Raw genomic sequence first — 20608 nt, 5'->3', positions numbered from 1 at the left:
TTTATTATATGAAGCCAGGCCTGCTGAGCAGCAGTAAGGACCCAATCACTCTCTCTTGGTTTGGGGGCAGGAGCGCGGTAGCATTAGGTAACCTCCTGAGCAGAAAGTAAAGGTAAGGTGGTCTGGTAAGCAGAATTTCTAAAATGACTCCCCAAAGATGTCCCACCCTGATGCCCAGAGCCTGTCACTATGATGAGACATTGCTGACGAGATCATTGTATTAATGGAATCACATGAGCTCTTAAAGGCAGAGAGCTTTCTCTGGCTGGTGGCAGAGATTGGAAGCAAGAGTGGGCTTGAAGATGGGGAGGGATGGATGGGGAATGCAGGCAGCCCCTGGCTCACAACCAGCAAATAAACAGGTCCTCAGTCCTAAACCTGCTAGGAACTGCCTTCTGCCAGCAACCTGAATGAACGTGGAAGTGCATTCTTCCCCAGAGCCTCCACAAAGAAGGGAGACCCTGAGCAGAGGGTCCTATCACGCTGTCTGTCGCATGATACATTTGTGGTTTTGAGCTACTAAGTTTGTGGTAATTTGTTAACATAGTAATAAAAATCTAATACAGGTGGCAAATGCCATCTTTTTAGAGGAGAAACCTCTCTCTTGATAGCTGTCAGAGCCCTTCACTTTCAAAATCTCTGTGCTGACAATGTAACATGCTTTCTTTTTTTTAAGATTTTTTTTATGTGGACTATTTTTAAAGTCTTTATTGAATTTGTTACAATATTGCTTCTGTTTTATGTTTTGGGTTTTTTTTTTTTTTTTTTTTTTTGGTGGTGAGGCATGTGGAATCTTAGCTCCCTGACCAGGGATCAAACCCTCAACCCCTGCATTGGAGGAGAAGTCTTAACCACTGGACCACCAGGGAAGTCCCTAACATGCTTTCTTGATTTAGCCATCTTCTTTTTCTTTTACTTATTTTGATATTTTTGTTTGTTTGTTATGACCATGATCCTTTGTAAGAAATACTTTTTACATTGAAACTCAGTTCATTGACACACAACTGAAAGAAAAAATTCCCCCAAAGACTTAATCATCATGTCAGATGCACTTTGGCATCTGTTTTATTTCATTGTTAAAAATGTAGATCATGACCCATGAAATCAATTTCTTTACCAGTTTTTCCAGAATTGGGAAATCATTACAGTTGGTTGTACAGTTTTATTGTACTTCTTAGACTTTCAGTCGCATGTTACTTTAAAAATAAATTTGTATTTAGGAAATACCTGTTCATGGTTAAGTGGTATAAGGTTGGAAAGGGTCTTCATGAAAAGTCTGTGTCCCTCCTGCCCGGGGTCCCTGCTCTCCTTCCGTGTTTCACAGGAAACCACTGTTGGGAGCCACTGACAGATAGTCTGCACGTGCCAGCATGCATGGTGTGGCCCTCCTCTCTGCCTGCTCCCTCCATATACCCCTTACTGCACATAATGAGCTTTCCCTTCTTTTAATGATTGCCCACGTTCCTTTCTATCATTGTACCAGTATTAACTCAATCAGATACGAGCCCACGGGCAATGAGGTTATGCCAACCCTTTGCTCCCACAAACAGTTTTATACAAACCTCTTCCTGCATATGTGTGAGGATGAATTCCTAAAAGAAGAGTTGCTGGGACAAAGTGCACATGCATTTGTAATTCTCAGCAAAATTGCCATCTTAGGAGGGAGGTTTACCAGGTTGCTTTCCCACCAGCGATGTGTAAGCATGCTTGTTACCCCATACTTTTGCCAACATGGGTATTTGATATTTTTTAAATGCTTTGTTGTTGATGATGATGGTATTTCTCATTGGAGCTTTAATTTGTATTTCTTGTTGTGAGAGAGGTCAAGCATCTTCTGATGTTTTAAGAGCCATCTGTATTTCCTTTCCCATTTTTTGATTAAGCCATTGATTTGATAAATCTAATTTGAGGTCCGTTGTAAACACGAGCCCTCTTTGCATCTTGCCCTCCTTCTCTAGTCCTTCCTCAAGTTCCTTCTGGCTTAAAAGCAAACAAGCCCAACCAGCCCATTTCTTGTGGCCCCATACCTGTTGATGAAGATCAGATGGGCTGATTCACTTTTGTTAGGGAGCAAAATGTTTTAAGTGTAGCTTTGCTGGTAAATGAAAAAGGGCCCAGTGGGGTTTTGCAATAGAGGAGGAGGGGGAAGTGGCTGAGAGGGAGGTTGGAAAGTAATGTAGTGGAGGGAGCAAGGGAAGGAAGTGAAGCAAAAAGAAAGCGGGGAAGGGTAGGGTTACGGAAGGTACAGCTGGTGTCCTGCAGGGAGGAAGTCCCCTCCAGTGTCCAATTGGTAAGTTCCTGCCACAGACTGACTGAGAACTCTGCTTGGTGAGTCTGTTATGACAGGCCTCCCAATGGCAGTAAGTTCTCTTAAAAGGAAACAGAGGTGGGGGCATGCCAGCTTCTACCAGGGATACATGGAAAGTTTTCTATTCCTTATATGTTTTTGGCAATCTTGATAAAATCATTTAAAACAGTGGGTTGATAGGAAAGGCAACCATTAAGTGACTTGAGGACAGCAAAACAAACATGTCATTCCTAAGAAAGAAAAGCAACTGGGATTTAGGCCTAGACAGAATCCAGAGGTTTCTTTTGGCATAACTGATGACAACATCTTAAAAAGAGGGGATTTTTACGAAAATTTTTTTGTAGTGAGATTGCTTTACATTCTTTTTCATGACCGGAAAGTCTCTTGTTTGAGAACCAACAAAGAACTTCAGGAACAGAGGGCTTAAGTTTTCTCAACACGTGAATTTTCTCGTTACGAACATTTACACCTTTTATCAATAATTGTGGAGTCCTGTGTGGTCTGATCCTCGTGGAGGGGAGAGGGTGTTCTCCGGCTTTGTGCGGGGGGGCACAGAGTCTCCTTTTCCCTTGAGCCAGCACAGCCTCCCGAATGTCACCCTGCCCCCTGCTCTCAGGAGGAGCTGGGGAGCTGTTGGTCTGAGCCTCTGAGAGGGGACTGCCAGCCCCTTGACTTGTCTTGACCTCCCTGGTTGGACCCTGGAACTGTGTTTGAAGCTCTTGGCTTCATTTTGTCCTCGCCATTGTTGATCAGGCCAGTCTTTTAAATCCTCCTTGGTAGGTTGACAGATTTTACTCGGCCTGATACCAGCAACAAGTTAAGCTCTTTAAAGTTGCTGTCGCTGTGCTTTGATGATCATTCTGTGCGAGGACTGGTCCTGAACTCTCAGCATGTGCTCCTCTTTAGCTGGTGACAGAAGGAACCTCTACGGGGACTGTGATGGCCCCATGAATCTTGCTCATTTTCTCGCTCTTAAGGAGAAGGAGCTGGGATAAGGCATTTGTTGGCTTGTATGTATGTAAAACAACAGTGAGTAGATTTTAAAATTTCCCTTGTAACCTCATGATCTAAGAAGAAGGGAGACTTTTTCTCTGTTACTGGGAGGCTTGTTGAGGCTTGGATATTACCTGCTGAAAGTGTCTCGTGATGTTCTTTGTGGGATCAGAGAGGATGAAGTGAGGGCAGGAGCACAGATAGAGGATGCCGGGGCTGTTCCTGTTTCCCAAACAGAGCAGGGGCTTGGGGCTGCCGCCAACCCCGCAGGCCTGCGAGTCTGCTGCAAGTACAGACACGACTCCGTGTGAGTCCCCGTGACACACCTGAGATGGGAAACTCATGGGGAAGGGATCACAGATGTCAAGTGTGTGGATAGTCCGGCTGCTTCCCTGATGCAGGTCTTGTTCTGCTCCGAGGCTCTTCCCTCCGACCACTGAGCCTTGCCATCACGGATGTGTGATAATGTGATCGTTACCCCGGACTTCCCGTTTTCACATGAATTACTTGAGGTTCAGAACAGGAGTGAGAGGCCATTTTTTCTTGGTTTCAGCTTCCCATCTGAGACCTGCCTCCTTTCAAAGACACTGATCCTGGGAGGGCCTCATTCTCCAGATAAGACCCCACTTTCCTTCCACAGGGTTTGCCTTCCCTTCAGAATACTGGATAGTATGCGTGGTTTCAAGAGGCTCCTGTCCTTAGAATGTAACAGGGAGGGAGATAACTAGGTATTGCCCCCGTCTTCTTGGTGAGCAGTGTACTTTTCCCTTCCTCACGTGGGGAGGGCGCTTCCTTCTGTACCTCAATCCAAGCGACTAAGCTTGACCCAGCAACCTAGAGGAAGGAGAGCTGACCTCTTAGCAGTGAGGGACAAGGACGTGAACCTACATGCCTGTCCTCCCTTCCTCCCAGGTCTACTTGGGGAGGCATGGTGACGACGCTCACTTTTCTACACCATGACCAGCTTGTGGCCTTGCCTGTGGATGCTGAACAGAGCTGCTGGTCACCCTCACAAGTTAAAGAAGGGAGCAAGAAGTTCAAGAAGGCTCCCCATCTTAGAGTGGGGCTAAGGCTGAACATCAGAGACCAGGCTGACTGTAGGAGCTGGGGACATTAGTGTGGCTCTCCTCAGCCTGCCTCCATGCAGTGACTAACAGTAAAGGCCCTGTGTGCTCACCTCAGGAGAATAGACAGAGGAGCCCATGGTGGCTGCCCTGGAGGAGGGCACAGGAGAAAGCAGAGCAGGCTGGGTAGCTCGAGCAGTGGGGACGTAGCAGCATAATATTGAGACCGCCGCCCCCCCAATTTGTTTTAGAAAGAATCATGACCAAGTAGTGCAAGGTTATTGTAGGAATGTCATTTTCGTGGCTCCAAATAAACTTTAGATTCTTAAGAACTTTGACCAGCAATGCTTTTATGGAGAATATACACAACATTCACGTGCACGTTCACATAGAAAGTAAATGTGGCTTTGGTGACTCAGAAGATGCGCTCATTGAGTAATGCTGCATAATTTTAGCATATACATGTGGCATGATACCATGTAACTTCTTGGATCAAGTTTCTTTAGGTTGAGCTGGGTTTACAATGATGTATCATCCCCATGCTGGGGAGCAAGAGTAGCCGTCCAGTGGACACCTCAGTCAGAGTGCCAGTTCTGTCTGGCTCTTCCTAGGCTGGTGTATTCGCTGCAGAGGCAAGGTGGGGAGAGCTGTCCTGGTGGCTTATGCAAGTCCGTGGTCCCACAGCTGGAGTGCCAGGATGAGAGTACATCCTGGGGGTGGCACTGAGCAAGAGTGGAGCCAGATGGGCTCTCCAGAATCAAGAAGCAGGGCTGAGGGCCACTGCAGTGGGCCTGGGGAGGGTAGGGAGGAGATATGTCAGCTTGCTCTTGATAACAGACTCACAGTGCTGTCTTCCCGTAGCCCTTGAGTTGTCCCTCAGGATAACTGTCCTAAGTGGGGAAGAACACACAGGGTGCTGTGAGGGCCTTGGAATCTCAGGAGTCAGTCTTGATGAGGCCTGGCAAGGGCCCCACAGAGGCTGGAGTGGGAGGCTGGGGGACCCTCCAGTAGTGGTCATGCATCCTCAGCCCAGCTGTGCTCCCTGATCCTATTTCTCTCCTTCACTTCTCTTCCCATCGTGGTACTTCCTCCCCCTCCCAGACTTTTCTCTAATTTTGGCTTGTTCACGACCCCTCAGAGCCCCTGCTCTATCTCATGACCTCTTGCTATACTTTCTTCCACATTTACATGTTCTTGATAATTTTCTCAATACACAGTCCCAAGATTAGGACTCGGGAGCATTCTGTGCTCAGCCCCCTCCTGGGCCCGGGGTTGAGCTCTGGGTTGGTGGCCCTGTGCTCAGGTAGTCTCCCCTTTGTATAAAGAGCGCTGGCAGGGTAGTGAGGGTTCGTGGACCAACTGCCCGTTGGTGAGGGAGGAGTGGCTCTCACATTCTGCCAGCCTCGACGAGGACGATCCCAGGTACCTGGTTAAAGAGTGCTGGGTGGGGGAAGCAAGGCTGGCAGGGAAGGTGCCTCATGTTTCTTCTGCATTTGCGTGTACCTTAACGGTGCTTGGTTTCTTGACTTATGTATGAACTAATTAAGTTTAGATGCTTAGAAGATAAATGACCACTGAATATACAGGAGGTTGATGGTGCTGTTCCAGAGTCTCAAATATTTCTTGGCTACACTTTCACCTTCATCTGAGAAAAGAAGAGTGCTGCTTGGTTTGTTCTTACCTTGGCTCGTAGGGACCTAATACGTGCTATTCACTGAGCAACGGGCAGCGGCAGACCCATTGCCATTCACGAGGAGGTGGTGTTTGCAGTCCCCTGGCTTTTCCTGAAAACTGACTGGAGGTGTGTTGTTTCAGGCTGGGGGCTCTTCAGTGGCATCCGCTCCAGTGTCTGCCTTCTCTCGCACTTCTGTCACGCCCTCCAATCAGGACATCTGCAGGTAATGCTCTGCTTTACGTGCTACGGTGGTTCATGTGCATCTCAGGAATGAGCGTTCATGTCTACAGGTTCTTGATCCTCCATATGCCTCTGCTCTAAACAATCAACCTGGTTTTACGTGCTGTTTGCTCACCAGGTACCACGCAAGTCTCATTTCTTCACTTTGATGCCTATTTTCTTTTAAAATTGTTTTTACTTTCTGTGCTTTTATTCCACTGTTCTCTGCATGCAGTTCCAGTGCAGTGTTTTCTGAGTGTTGTCACCACAGTCCCGTGCAGTCTGCTGTTGTCTTGAAAGCTCCTCCCTGCCAGAGTTCTCTGACACAAGGGCTCACTGTGACAGTTGTCTGTCAAGACACAGTGCAGGCATCAAAGAGAAATTCCCATGGCTCAGAGTGGGTCCAGGCCTTGAAGCCTGCTAAGAATACCAAAGCCAGAAGAACACTGAAGTTCTCAAAATCCCTGAATGATGTGGGTGAGAAGGCCCCGGAGGCTTTGGAAAGTTTTGACTATGCGGAGAGGACTTGCTCTGAAGGGAAACTGATACTCCCTCAAGACCCGTGTCTCAGTATTAACAGGCTCCACCAGAAAGAAGAAAGAACACTGAATCGCAAACCTCTTGGCAGTTCCAAACATTCTTGTGTTTCATCCCTTTCTACCAATCGTTCAGCGGCCTCAGAGGCGGGAGCCGGGAAGGGGGGCACGCATGTCCTGCTTCTGGACGAGAAAGCAGATGGCGAGGCCGTGTCCAGAAGCCGGCGGCTGCTCCGGTACCTGTTCTCGCTGTCACACGGCTTGAGCACCAGCAGCCTGCACTGGTTCCACGAACTGGAGAGCTGCACTGCTGGCCCGCACCCCGCCAAGTCCTCCAGCAGGCTGGCCGGGAGCGCGGGCTTCTGCTCCGACGAAACGGGAGATGATGACGTCTTTGAGGACAGCACATCCACAAAACCGAAGAGCAGGGTCCTGCGGGCGCCCCTCTGCTCGGTGGAAAAGGACAGTGACCTGGATGGTTCTTCCCCTCTCTCTGAAAAGGGCCCCCCCATCTCTCCCGTGTCCACATCAGGGGATGCCTGCAGGTTGGTTTGCCAAGAACCACCATTCCGGCCCTCTCTGCTCCCCACACCTCCATGGCTTCATCTTGCTTTAATATGTGAAGTTTCAGGAAAATGATAGGCAGTTGTACACAATTACGGATTAATAGTTTTCTCCAGAATAGATTATTGGTATCATTTGAAAAACCAATTTTTATGACATGGGTCCCAAGATAGTTTCATAGATGATAAAAGAGGAAGAAGCTACACATATTAAAGGCCAAGCTGACTCTTCTCAACTAAAAATAAGTAGCTTTTGCATAAGGAAAGGGGAAGAAAAAATAGTATCTCCAGTCTTCCAGCTTGATGGTCTAGATATTAAGCATTGGCTTCCCCTCTCGACCTCGTTTTTACTCCTCGCTCCACCTGCGACATGATGTGCATGGGGAAGGGCTGCTCTTCAGCAGCTCCTTCCTTCCTTTTAACTTGGATGCAGCCACCTCTGCTCAGGTCCTAACTCCACTTTTATCTTCCCGGGTGCAGCATCCTTGTCAGGCCTCCAAAAGCTTTCAGAATTCACTTTTGCCGCTACTCTTAGGCCTTCCCCATTCTAACCTTTCCCCAGTGGCCCCTCCTCAGGATCAGCTCTTATCATTTCTTTTAACAATTGGATCAGAAACCCCTCTCACAGAAACAAGCAGCCGAGAGCCTGGCCTGGCTGGGCCAGAACCCAGTTCCTTTCAGGCCAGGTGTCCCTACCTGGTCTCCAGCTGCTGGAAAAGACCTTTCTGTTTCTCAAAAGTCTGTTAAGTTCCTTGAGGTTAGTAGCTACGTCCTGTTGCATGCACCCTTAGAAATAATGAATGATTTAAATTTCTCACTTATTGCTATGAGTGGTCCTGAAAAAAGAAATGAAATTGCAGCATCTTATAATGTTTTTTCAGGTCCAGGAGAAGCACTGTGGTTTCTCTGTTTACTCTCTGAGAGAGGACAGAAATATGTAGTTATGGTGTGTGAAGGTGAGGTCAGTGATTATAGCTAGCAGGCAAAGTTTATCATCTTTTCAAGTCATTGGTATTTTTGAAAGGTAGAGTGCTGGTTTTGTTTTACACAGAAATTTTACCTCTAATTATTTTAACGTCATGTAAGTTCTGGAAGATGTTTCCTTAAATTTATCTTTTTAGTGAAGTTCTTAAGTCTTACCCAAAATGACTGCTTTGTCATTTCTTATATCATTTTTTCCTCTCTGATGCCAAAAGCCACCCAGACTTTCCATGTTGGTGTGGTAAGCTAGAAATTTTTAGTTTGTAGTAATTGTTTTCATTTGTGTTTGTATGTTTTCGTGTTTATAGTCATTTTGTGATGTTTGTTTCTGAACGTTTTCCTTGGGGGGACTGACCTTCCACTGAAGCGTCATCTTCCCTGTTGTGTGGCCCTCCTTGTAATGACTGGCTTTCCTTCTGCCGCAGGATCTGTCACTGTGAAGGGGATGACGAGAGCCCTCTGATCACACCCTGCCACTGCACAGGGAGCCTCCACTTTGTGCACCAGACCTGCCTGCAGCAGTGGATCAAAAGCTCCGACACACGCTGCTGTGAGCTGTGCAAGTACGAGTTCATCATGGAGACCAAGCTGAAGCCTCTGAGAAAAGTATGTGCGAGGCCACCCTCGGAAGCACTTTATCTTCACTGAGATGAGCACCCAGAAGAGTTAGCACCTGGGACTGGGTGGAGCCACAGTTGGCTTGTGTTCACTCCTTTAAGAAGTGGGGACTGGTGTGTACATTCATGTTTTTGGTACTGATTTCCAAGTCCCTCCTCTCAGGAAGAAGCTCTTTCTGTCCATTCAGTCATATGATGTTTTCTTTTTCCTTAAAACTATATCTGCCTGCTTGTCTGTATCAGTCATTTGGCCCTTGACCACAGACTGTTTTGTGACATCTTAGTCAGCATTAAACTTTGTATGTATTAACTCTTCATGCTTTGCCTCTAATTAGGTCCATATAGTGGAGATTAGTATCTCTCCCCAACACAAAGAACTGCATAACATGGTAACTTTATTTCTATATACCTGTGACAAGTGTTTGCTAGATGGGAAGTGGGGGTAGATGGGAAAAGAAAGGAACCACAGGCATTACATGCAACACAGCTCTCTTCAGGTCCCATGTCCTTGCTTCCTCTGAAAGGAGCCTCATCCGGTGCTCCCCTCCTGTGTAAACACTGGCCGTTCAATGTATCTGTGTGCCCAGAGTATGGAGAGGTTTTGTTTGGAAGAATAAAAGGTTTGTTCTTATCTCAAAACTAATAAATTGCAAGGGGAATTACATAATCAGGTAACAGCACCAACATGCCAATTCAATGCTAACTTCTATGGTGATCGCTCGTATCAGATATTCAGAGAAGGAAGTATTCATTGTGGGTCGGAGCTCTGGTAGCATCATAGAATGTTTGGTGTTGAAGCAGTTCTTGAAAGATCAATAGGATTTAGAGGGGAAGCGAAAGGACTCTAGAGAGATCAGATTGTCTCTGGAGAAAAGCATCCACCGCAAAGGTAGGGTGAGCATTTCAGGGGAGTGTGAAAGGCTTGAACTGAATGTGTCTTAGAAAATCAGGGGGTCATTTTAGGAGGGAAGCCAGATGAAGATACTGTGTCACGCCGTAGCAGAAAGAAATCTGGATGTTAGGGAAGGCAGGTGCAAACTACTTAAAAATGTTTTTTCCCATAAAAGCCTTATTGTTTTTTGGATACCTACTCTACGCTGATCCCTCAAGTGAGTCTTATGGCACTTTGACCAATATAGATAGTCCATGAAGGCTCTACTTTCAGTTTATCCTGCATAGAACCACCTGGAAAGGTTGTGAGTAGGGCTGGCAGAGGATATGCAGTGTTTACACTTGTTCTTTTTCTCTACCTCTATGTGTTTTCTTCTGATTCGGAAACCACTAAATGAAAAAGAAAATCTGGCTATTTGGAGTAAATTAATGAGCTCCTAGAGGAGATGACACTGGCACAGACTGCTTGTACCAGGAACTCTTAGCATCGATTTCACAGTGTTGCTGCCAATGTAGCAGAGGACCAAAGAGTGAGCGCCCTCCACTATCACCTTCACGACATAGTGTGACCCATCTGCTAGTGTGTTGTGTCATCAACCCCCTTCTTCCCCTCACTCATGCCAGTCAGCAAGTCACGGAAACTTAAAGTGTGCCACCTGGGTCTTGGGCCAATGTGCTGTTTTCATCAGGACCAAAACCATAAAGTCTTGTATCAAAGCCACTGAATGCCTGCTTTGCCAGAATAAGCAGCCAGGGGATTGCTGGTGGTGGTTCATAGCTCATCTTGATCCCAGCTTCTCTTCATTGCCTAGAAAGTTGGATGTGGACAGAATACCAGTGCTTGGTACCTGGTTGATGCCACATGGTTTAAAGGGAGCGACTCTGAGTGTTTGGGGAAATTCATCTAGCTTGGGAAAGGGGGAGGGAGGAGGGAAGCCAGTCTTAACCATCAACAAAGCTCTCACCCCATTGTAGCGCTTTATGCCCATGAGCCTCAGCCTCACGCTCTGCACGTTGTCTTTCCAGTGGGAGAAGCTGCAGATGACAGCCAGCGAGCGCAGGAAGATCATGTGCTCCGTGACGTTCCACATCATTGCCATTACCTGCGTGGTCTGGTCCTTGTACGTGCTCATCGACCGCACTGCTGAGGAGATCAAGCAGGGGCAGGCAACAGGTATGTGCTCAGAACGAAAGGTGCACCCAGGAGATCCTGGATGGCACAGTGGGTCTTAGGATTGGGGTGTTATTCCAGGTTGATTTTCAAGTCAGACCTCAAATGTCTGGGCTTCTGGAAGGAGGCATCAATCATGAGGCACCACGCATCCTTTTTGGATGTTTCTTTTGCTGTGGTGGTAGTTTTTAAAACCCAGTCAGGAGAGATCAAATCATGGAGAGAGAGAATCTCCATGCATGCCCCCTGGAGGAGCAGGATAAAAGGGAGTGGACATGCTCTTCCACTCCTCCAGCGAAGCAAGATTCGAAGAGTTAAGAGTCCATGGTTATGGGAAGTTCAGAAATTGTGTTTTATTTACTTCACATCTTAAATAAGGTCGGCTGATAGGCTAACCAGGTTTTTTCCCTTCCAGGAATCCTAGAGTGGCCCTTTTGGACTAAATTGGTGGTTGTGGCCATTGGCTTTACTGGTGGACTTCTTTTTATGTACGTTCAGTGCAAAGTGTATGTACAATTATGGAAGAGACTCAAGGCTTATAACAGAGTAATCTATGTCCAAAACTGTCCAGAAACAAGCAAAAAGAATATTTTTGAAAAATCTGCACTAACAGAGCCCAACTTTGAAAATAAAGATGGACATGGAATCTGTCATTCCGACACAAACTCTTCTTGTTGCACAGAACCTGAAGACACTGGAGCAGAGATCGTTCACATCTGATGATGTGGAGGGTGTGTAGTTCTCCTGGACATCTGCGAACAGCTGAAGGAAATTGTTTACTGCCAATTGTGTACATTTTCTTATGTCCTTTAATAGCATAGACCGGGCAGGTGACTATTTTTAATGGCTTCTCTTTTTCTAAACCCTCCTTAGTGACTCTCCTGGAAAACCCTCACGTCAGCTGTGCACGGCTGGGTTCTGCTTCCGCCAGCGTGTCTACAGGAAGGGAAGTTGGAAGAGCCCGTAACACCGTGAGGGGGCGCTGGCTGGGTTCTGGCCTGTAGTCTTGAGCAGAATGAGAGAATAAGATGCCAAACCTGAGGTTAGAGCAGGAGCTGGTAGCGCCTGGGCCCTGATGCGCCTCTTCCAGTTGGCAGGTCCCCCCACCGACCCTCTGGAGTGGAGTGTTGGGAACATCTAACCATGAGGAGAGGCTTCCGCCTCACCAAGCAGAGCGCGGGGAGGCCACGACTGACAGTTCCCGAGCAGACGGGCCGTGGTGCTCTGTGCGTGGTGGTGAGGGATTCACTAAGCAAAGCAAAGCACTTTACAAAAAGAGAATCTGTATTTTGTAATATGTGTGTCCCGTGGGATTGACATTTAAAAGGACGTCTCATTTAGAAACCTTCCCTTCATGATTATCTGATTATCTCTTTCACATTATAATAGATCTAAAACCCTTTTTGCCTTATATATGCTAAGAAACGTGACATCTACTCTGTGTCCATAAACGGGACTTGTGACTCTAAAGCAGGACAAACAGGTCTGAGGCTTTTTCATAACAACTTATGGGAATTAATGGATGCTAAATGGCAATTCGAGCATAGTTCCTGTGGTTTTGAGCCTGTTTTATGACAAGTCTTCATGTCATAGGGCTGCCCTGAATGTTTCTCTTTTTTTGGTCAGCCCGGAAGAAGGGTTCATGAGATCTAAATGAAAAGAAGTGAGTAATTAGAACAAAACTGAATATTTAAAAACTATTCCTTTAAAGACAAACCTCTCCAGTTTGTGCTGGCTTCACACTGATGCAGTAGGCATTGCATCGCCCTGGTCTGGGGCATGCACGCTGCAGGTGCTCCTGGGTGCCTGCCACTCAGCCAGTCCCTGCTCCTGGCGCATTCTGTGGGTCACTGCCCAGGGCAGAGGCAGACAGGCTGGCTCTGGGGTGAGGGCCAGGAGTGAGCAGCAAACTGCCCTGGTCCACTGTGTCCCTGCTCCCAGCCACTCCCCTGCCCATTTGTCGCCTTAACTGGACTGAACAGAGAGGATCCTTTAGGGGCCCCTGGCCCTGCTATCAGTCCATTCTGTCATCAGGGATTATCTCCTGTACCATTTTTCATAAAACAAAACCAAAATTACTACCATCAAATGGCCTTTGTCCTTTTAAAAAGGTCTGCTTAAAATTCTGTTTCTGAAGACCAGTTTCATCGTGCCAGGCAAATAAGAGTCAACTCCAGGAAAATAGGCCAGGGGAGTCTGCAGTGCAAGTTAGGTATGCCCAGATACTTACTCTCTAGGAAGCTCTGCAGATGAGCATCTGGGGTGAGATGCCTGGGGGTCCTGCCCTCCATCCTCCGAGCCTTAGTTGCTTCATCCAGCTGTTAAGAGGAGGAAGCAAACAGAAGACGATTCCTTTCCATTTCAGGGTAGAAGCCCCATGGTTTGTTTTGAAAGCCAGGAGGAGGCTGAAGGATCTTTAAGCTCTGGAGGAGGGCTTTGCCCTGCCATGGCTTCTCTGGTCTGGCAGCTGCTGTCCAGTTGTAGCCCATCCCTGGAAATAGGTCAGCCGGCCCTCTCTGTCTCCCAGGGCATGTCCAGCCCGTGCCTGTGCTCACTGTGCCCCAAAGTGCAATTACCTACACCCCTTCTCAGCCTGGGGACACCAAGCAGCTACAGACTGTCCACTCAGGAGAATCCCAGGTCAGCCCTGCCTGTGCCCCTTAGGAACTGCCTGGGCAAGGCCCCTTGTCCCTCTAACGGTGGATGAGTGGTCAAAAGAAGACTGGGATAGATTTTTAAGTGGGAATCTTTCCCTTTCCCCCGGGTGGAACCCCTTATGCTGGACTTGAAAAGCACTGAGACTTTCGGTAGAGAGGAGAGTGTGCTTAGGTGGGGATAGCCCCAGGGCAGCCCACCCAGTGTGCCTGGCACCCTCTGTGGCAGAGGTGCCTATATAACCATGACTGTTGTGTTGCTCCCATGCCCAACTAGACTGTCACGGGAAGCCCTGTCACTTCTTTTTAGCAAGGGCCTCAACACCATCTCGTCACCTCCAGCCAAGCTCCTAAAAGCTTCTGCCTGTGCAGTCAGCCCCATGTCCTTTTCTCTCCTGGGGTGGTACACAGCTACCCCGTTGCCTTTCTCTTTCCTCACAGGTTCTGTTGAGCACCTCTGCCCCCCTACTGAGTGAGTCCCGGGGCTAATCTCTTCCCTGAAGGGACTAACGGTGAGTGCGAAGCCTTGCCAAGGTTGTGCTGTGCTGCCACCTAGTGAGAGCTGTGGCGCTGCCAGGCATTCCTTTAGTCTGTCAGCTTGCTCTCTAGGTTCTTTTGGGGGCTTAATTATTCCCCACTTCCTCATCATTTTGCACCTGGCTTTAGTGAGAGGATGACACTTGGCTGAACTATATAGAAATGTGGAATGAGCTTGCAAGTCTCAGGGCCAGGGGGGCTGATATTTGTAGGCCAGGCGAGGGCGAGAGGGAAGCAGCCTCAGGGGTGTCGCCAGCCAGCCATCTTTGATTTGGCCTCTATTTCCCCTCAAATTATAGTTCAACTGAAGGGCTTTTGTGCTTGGGTTTATTTTAAGAATTTCCTGAAAATTGTGAAAGACCTCTTCCTACCACAGGCCCCTAATGTCACTTCCTTTTTTGCTTCCATCCACTCTTTTCAATCTTACGGGTCCAGTTTCAAAACCTGCGGGTGTGCCCTTCCTGGCTACAGACATACGGACCCCAGGCAGGTGGGCCTGTTCAAGAGCCTCAGCTAAGGCCTGCACGGTTCGAGCTGCCCCTGCTGCCTGGTGGTCGGCTGCAGAGCTGGAGGAGGACTGGGCACGGCAGGGTGTAAAGATCCACGACAGTGTGCATTTGGCCTAACGCAAATACACATTTGAGATACTTTCCCTCTTGGATCTGATTTGAAATATGCAGCTTCCATCTCTAGTCCAAGGAAAGACTGAAACATAGGGAAGTAAAAGCATTTGTCTTTGTTTTGGAAGTAATTGTGCAACTCATCACCTATTTAGATGCAGTGTTTGTAGGAGGTTGATTGTTAATAAAGACCAAATTTACACTGGCATGTGTGGTGTAGTTTCTAAAAGGCACTTCACATTTGAACTTTTTCTTAACTTAGAGAATTTCGAGTTATCTAAATGTCTAGTTTTGTATCCCTTTGTGTATGTTCACTGTTCTTCAGCATTATTGCTTGAATAATTCTCTGTATTGCGGGGGGGTGGTTGTACTATACACGGGAGTATCTAATTGCAGCAATAAAGCTTTTCTTTAAAAAGGAGTTTTGCCATGAAAGTGTTTTCCTGCAAGGAGGCTGGGAACATTGGCAAGCACTCCAGTGGTCTGGTCTCCTTTCCAGGTTCCTCTGGCTTGCACGTCAGGAAAGTAAATCATGCAGACTCGCGTGCAGATTTGGTCTGTCCCTGTAAGGGAGGAAGGATCCCTCAGTCACTGGCAGTGGGTTCTGGAGGATGTGTGGGTGTGGGAGTGAAAGCTGAAGTCGTTCTCATAGGTGTGCTTGTCTCAGACATCCAGGCTGAAACAACTTGGACTCACCACACTCAAGTTCTCTCAACTTGAGAGAAGCCAGACTCAAGTTCAGGGTGTGTATGGCAGCACGACCATTGGAATGGTACATTGCTTAACTAGCCTTATCTGCTGAAACATACACTGAAGCACAGCCCAGCTGAGTGAGGGAACGGGGCAGGGCCGACAGGGCTGCTGGCGATAGCTTAGCCTGGCTGCATCTCCTGGCTCCTGGCGGGGCTTCCCTGAGTAACGACAGTGCCGTTGATCCTCCAGTCTCGGGACTGCAAACCACTCCCGGGTCTGGGAGTGCCGAGGGCGGGCACCTGGCTTCACCTTTGTACACCGGGTGAAAGGAGGGAGGCCAAGGTCACCCCAGCATACTGCCCTCGGTGAGCCGGGAGAGTCCGTCCACGAGTGCAGGGAGACTGGGGAGCTAATAAGCAGGAGGGTGCTTTGCCACGTGTCCTCCTTGCCTGACTTGGGAGAAGAGGTCCCCAGAACTGAGTGGAGCTGTTGAGGCTCCTAGAGGAAGAGGTGCATGTGCTCAGGTGTGGGCTTGCGGGAGGGACGGAGGCCAGCGTGCGCCCCAGCCCTCCCGCCAGAGCTCCCTTGAGCTCAAGCGTCAGTTGGAGGGAGAGGCAAGGAGCATGGAGCTGAAAGAGGAACCTTCTGTAAGAATGCGAAGTGGGGACTGCCCACGAGGAGCCTCTATGCTTTGGGGACCCGATGAATTTGCGTTTGGCTGAAGAGACGCCCAATAAGGCCTTGTTGCCAGCGGGCTTGACACAGTGCCACCCCCAGGTCTCTCTGCCCTTTGACACCATTTTGTGACACCAGCCACAAAATGACGGGTTGGGGCCGCTGATGGCACACCGCTAGGGGAAGTTTGAATCCTCTAGGTCGGGGGGTGGCCCACCACTGCTCCCAGACTAGCCTCCTGTTTCATGAGTGTACTTGTAGACGTACAGCCTTGCCCCTTCATTGACACTGTATTCAGCTTATTTCCTGCTACAATGGCAGATCGTATGGCCTGCAAAGCCTACAATATTCACATGCCCCTTTACAGAAAAAGTTTGCCAACCCTTGGCCCGTGTGATCAGCGCCCCCTAGAGTTGTTGCTGCACAGCCCACGTGGTGTGAGGCGTAGACAACCCTCTCTAGGGCCTGTCTTTTCTCCCAGCCTCAGAAGTGCAACAGTGACCAGGAGTCCCGCTGCACGTCTGTGTTGCTGGGTCAGGAAGGAGCTGAGAAGGGTAATTCAGGGGGGAGAGAGGGAGAGGGATGAGCCTGCTGTCCTGAGCTGAGAGTTCCTCTGGGCTGGCAGGCCCAGCCCCTCGGCCGTCAGAGAAGCCGCGTCGGCCCTGCCTCGCCAGGCTGCCTCCCTCAGAGCCGAAGTGAGAGGAGCGGAGTCCAGGCTCTGCGGGCACGATCTCAGCGTCCCCTCCACATTTAGGTAGGCGTCTGGAGGTCCAGGGAGCCAAGCTGGGCTCCACTTTGGGCCCATTGTCCAGCTTCCACCCTTTCACTGGAGACACACAGTGCCAGGCACTCGGCAGAGGGGAGCTGGCCCGGCTGTGCTTCCCGGCACCGCTGTGGCACAGTCTGCAGGGGGACCAGGGGGAGATAGGAAAAGGCAACACAGGTTGTTGCGAGAAAGAGTAGTCTTGTTATCCTTATTCTCCTGCTTTTCTGTCGTTAAAATGCCCTATTATGAAGCAGTGATGAGAGTAGCTGGTAGCACTTGGCGGGGGTGCTTTTTATGGATTGGTTGGTTCATACCAACAAAAACTTGGTAACACAAATGTCCCTCCAGATTTTTCTTGCAGAACTTTTCTGTCCCATAAAATCCAGTCACCTGGGAACCCTGGTCCCGGGGCTCTTTCCTCAGCCATAGGAGGTGTGTGGTTCCCTGAGGATTGTATAAGTGCCTGTGTCACACTCCTGGGGGGATGCCCATAGCTTTTATCCGATTTTCAAAGTGGTCTGTGCTTCCCCTCCACAGGAACGTCCCTCACCCAACACTAAGAACAGGTACTCCAGTCTGACCCCCATGTATAGCGGGGAAACTGAGGCCCAGGGAGGGCATTGCTCTGAGTCACGGAGACCCCTCTGACTCGGGGCTCTCCTCTCACCCCACCCTCCAGATCTCAGCCAGTTTCTGGGGTGTCTGGGAAGAAATGCAGCCAATTTCCAATTCCCCCACCCCATCTGATTTCACCCTGTGGAGGCCCAGGCCCAAGAGACAGTTGAGCTCTCTGGGCTCATCCCACCATTTATGATGGGGGAAGCGAGGGAGGACATGGAGCTCCTGGGAGCAGGGCGGCCCGCTGGGTTGAATTAGCAGCTGCCTGACCGACTTCTGCCTGTTGGAGTCCTGCCCCCCAGAGGCCTGCTGGCAAAGGCTTTACTGCTTCAGAAGCACTTGTAAATTCTTAAAATGTTGGAGATGAAAGGTACTCTGGTGCGAGATCACCCAGAGGCATCACAGCAGATGATGTGGAAGGCCCTGGAAGGCCCAGCTCCCCTCCAGCTGGCGGCCTCTCAAGGGTTCCTTCTCTTTGCTGAGCTTCAGTTTCCTCATCTGTGGACTGGGGCTGACACTCCCCACCAAGCCCCTTCAAGGGGAGCTTTAGAGGTCAAGGCAGTGCTGATGAGTCCCTACATTTCCCTTTTTGAAGGGTCCACCCAGGAATGTAAATTGGTGCAGCCATTAAGGAAAACAGTATGGAATTTCCTCAAAAAACTAAAAACAGAGTTGCCATATGATCCAGCAATCCCACTCCTGAGCATATACCCAGACAAAACTCTAATGTGTGGCTTCCCTGGTGGTGCAGTGGATAAGAATCCGCCTGCCAATGCAGGGGACACAGGTTTAAGCCCTGATCCAGGAAGATCCCACGTGCCGTGGAGCAACTAAGCCTGTGCGCCACAACTACTGAGCCTGCGCTCTAGAGCCCACGAGCCACAACTGCTGAAGCCCGCGTGCCTAGAGCCTGTGCTCCGCAACGAGAAGCCACCGCAATGATACGCCCGCGCACTGCAACAAAGAATAGCCCCCGCTCGCTGCAACTAGAGAAAGCCCGTGCACAGCAACGAAGACCCAATGCAGCCAAAAATAAATAAATTAAAAACAAAAAAATGCCCTCTAATGTGAAAAGATACATACATGCATCCCTATGTTCACAGCATAAATGTGGTGTGTGTGTGTGTGTATATATATAATGCAATATTACTCAGCCATAAAAAAGAATGAAATCTTGCCATTTGCAGCAACATGGGTGGACTTGGAGATTATCACACTAAGTGAAGTAAGTCGGAAAGAGAAAGACAAATACCATATGATACCACTTTTATGTGGAATCTAAAAAATGACACAAACTTATCTATGAAACAGAAACAGACTCAGAGACGAGGAGAATGGACTTGTGGTTGCCAAGGATGGGGGGCAGGGGAGGGATGGATTGCGAGTTTGGGATTAGCAGATGCAAACCATTATATATGGAATGGATAAACAGCAAGGTCCTACTGTACAGCACAGGGAGCTATACTCAATATCCTATAATAAACCATAATGGAAAAGAATGTGTGTGTGTGTGTGTGTGTATATATATATATATATATATATATATATATATATATATATATATATATATATATATATATATATATATATATATAAAACTGAATCATTTTGCTATACAACAAATTCACAGAACATTGTAAATAAACTCTACTTCAATAAACTTAAAAAAAAAAAAAAAAGTCCACCCAATGTTCCTTCCCCCAGGCTGTGCCAGTGCACATGGAGGTAAGAGGGTACTTCGGGCCCAGGGACCCTAAGGACACGCTCACTGCTCCTCACTACTTGGGGTGTCAGGCTGGTGGGGGGAGGATGACCCCTGGGCTAAAATAGAGCTGACCAGATGGCCAAGGGTGGCTAGCCTAGCACATCAGGTGTACACTTTCCTGAAACCCTGTGGATCCCACTGACCCAATTCTGAAGCCAAGGGCTGGGGGCTGGGGCTGGGTATGTGTGTAGGAGGAGACAGTGGATTGTCATCCCCAGGCTCAGGGCTGGCTCTGCTTCTTGGGCCTGAGGAAGGAAAATGCATTTTTAAAAAAGTCATGATGCTTCCTCTGCCATAGGAGAAAATAGCCCCCAGCTCCCAAGACGATGCCTGGAATCTGTAGGGTAGGTGCCCAGCCGGGAGGAAAATACGGGAGCAGCAGGGTGGTGACTTATGCCAGCCCTAGGCCACCATTAGGGCACAGAAATAAATACGGCGGGTCCCCTATCCTCCAGGGGCTCTAGTTCCAAGGGTGAGACCACGTGGGAGGACGGAAGAGGTTTGAACAAAGCCCTGGGGGAGAGACGAGCTCTGTCTGGGCAACTAGGGTGTCTCCCCAGAGGCGATGAGATCTGGGACGTGTTCTGAAGGAAGAGTAGGAGTTTCTGGGCAAAGAAGAGAGAAAAGCACCTTTTCTCCAGACTGAGGGTTGGGGGGAGGCTTTTGCCTAGACGGGATCACAATGATTATGGCTTTTGGGGGTTGGGGAGGCGATTAAGCTGTTTGGGGTGATTGGAGCGTAGCATGTTTTTAATGAACTTTATTTTTATGAAAACCAATTCTTAATGCATTCAACAAGAATTTATTTGGGCACCTACTGTATGCAAGAAATTGAACTAAGCATAAATAGAGCAGAAAATAATCATCCCATGTCCCCAACAAGAGCAAGCGTCCATCAGTTATGCTACTCTGTGGGGCTTTGCTGCTGCAGAAGCGCTAGCTGGGTGGTGGGCAGGAAGCTACACAGTCCTGCCCTGTGTAGGAAAGGTCCCTGCAATGTTTACACACTTTGATCAAAGTATGGGATTCACTAGAGACTGAGGAACAAACAGGAAAATGCACCAAAGCTTAGCTATATCATGGTCTAACCTGGGGAGCCCTTGGGTTGAAGCCAGGAGCCTGGGGCTTGCAGCCCCAGGAATCCGAAGGCCCGCCCTGCAGCCGCCCTGGGAGCCTGCCCTCCTGGGCAGGCTGGAGTCTGGGTGCCGAGCCCAGCCTGGAGCAGCTGGCCGTCCCGGAGTGAGACGGGCTCAGGCGGCCAC

The 20608-nt window shown here is 48.8% G+C and overlaps 1 protein-coding gene across 7 annotated transcripts in view; it reads left to right on the top strand.

The window, feature by feature from the left end:
* MARCHF8 (membrane associated ring-CH-type finger 8) overlaps positions 1-15220 on the top strand; it is a 118210-nt gene extending 102990 nt beyond the window's left edge. For 5 of the 7 annotated variants that reach the window (XM_060102896.1, XM_060102907.1, XM_060102918.1 and 2 more), the window contains 5 exons: positions 6181-6263; positions 6495-7340; positions 8765-8945; positions 10874-11021; positions 11434-11980. In XM_060102896.1, coding sequence (XP_059958879.1) covers positions 6181-6263; positions 6495-7340; positions 8765-8945; positions 10874-11021; positions 11434-11738 — 1563 coding nt within the window. In that variant the 3' untranslated portion in view covers positions 11739-11980. Of the gene's footprint in view, positions 1-6180; positions 6264-6494; positions 7341-8764; positions 8946-10873; positions 11022-11433 lie in introns of all 7 variants that reach the window. The other 2 variants (XM_060102932.1, XM_060102942.1) reach the window with 2 other exon arrangements.
* The last annotated feature ends 5388 nt before the right edge of the window (positions 15221-20608 follow it).

This window comes from Mesoplodon densirostris, chromosome 1 (assembly GCF_025265405.1).
Source record: "Mesoplodon densirostris isolate mMesDen1 chromosome 1, mMesDen1 primary haplotype, whole genome shotgun sequence".
Classification (NCBI taxonomy): Eukaryota; Metazoa; Chordata; class Mammalia; order Artiodactyla; family Ziphiidae; genus Mesoplodon; species Mesoplodon densirostris.
The sequence above is the reverse complement of the archived record's forward strand: the minus strand, read 5'-3'. Positions and strand labels throughout refer to the sequence as shown.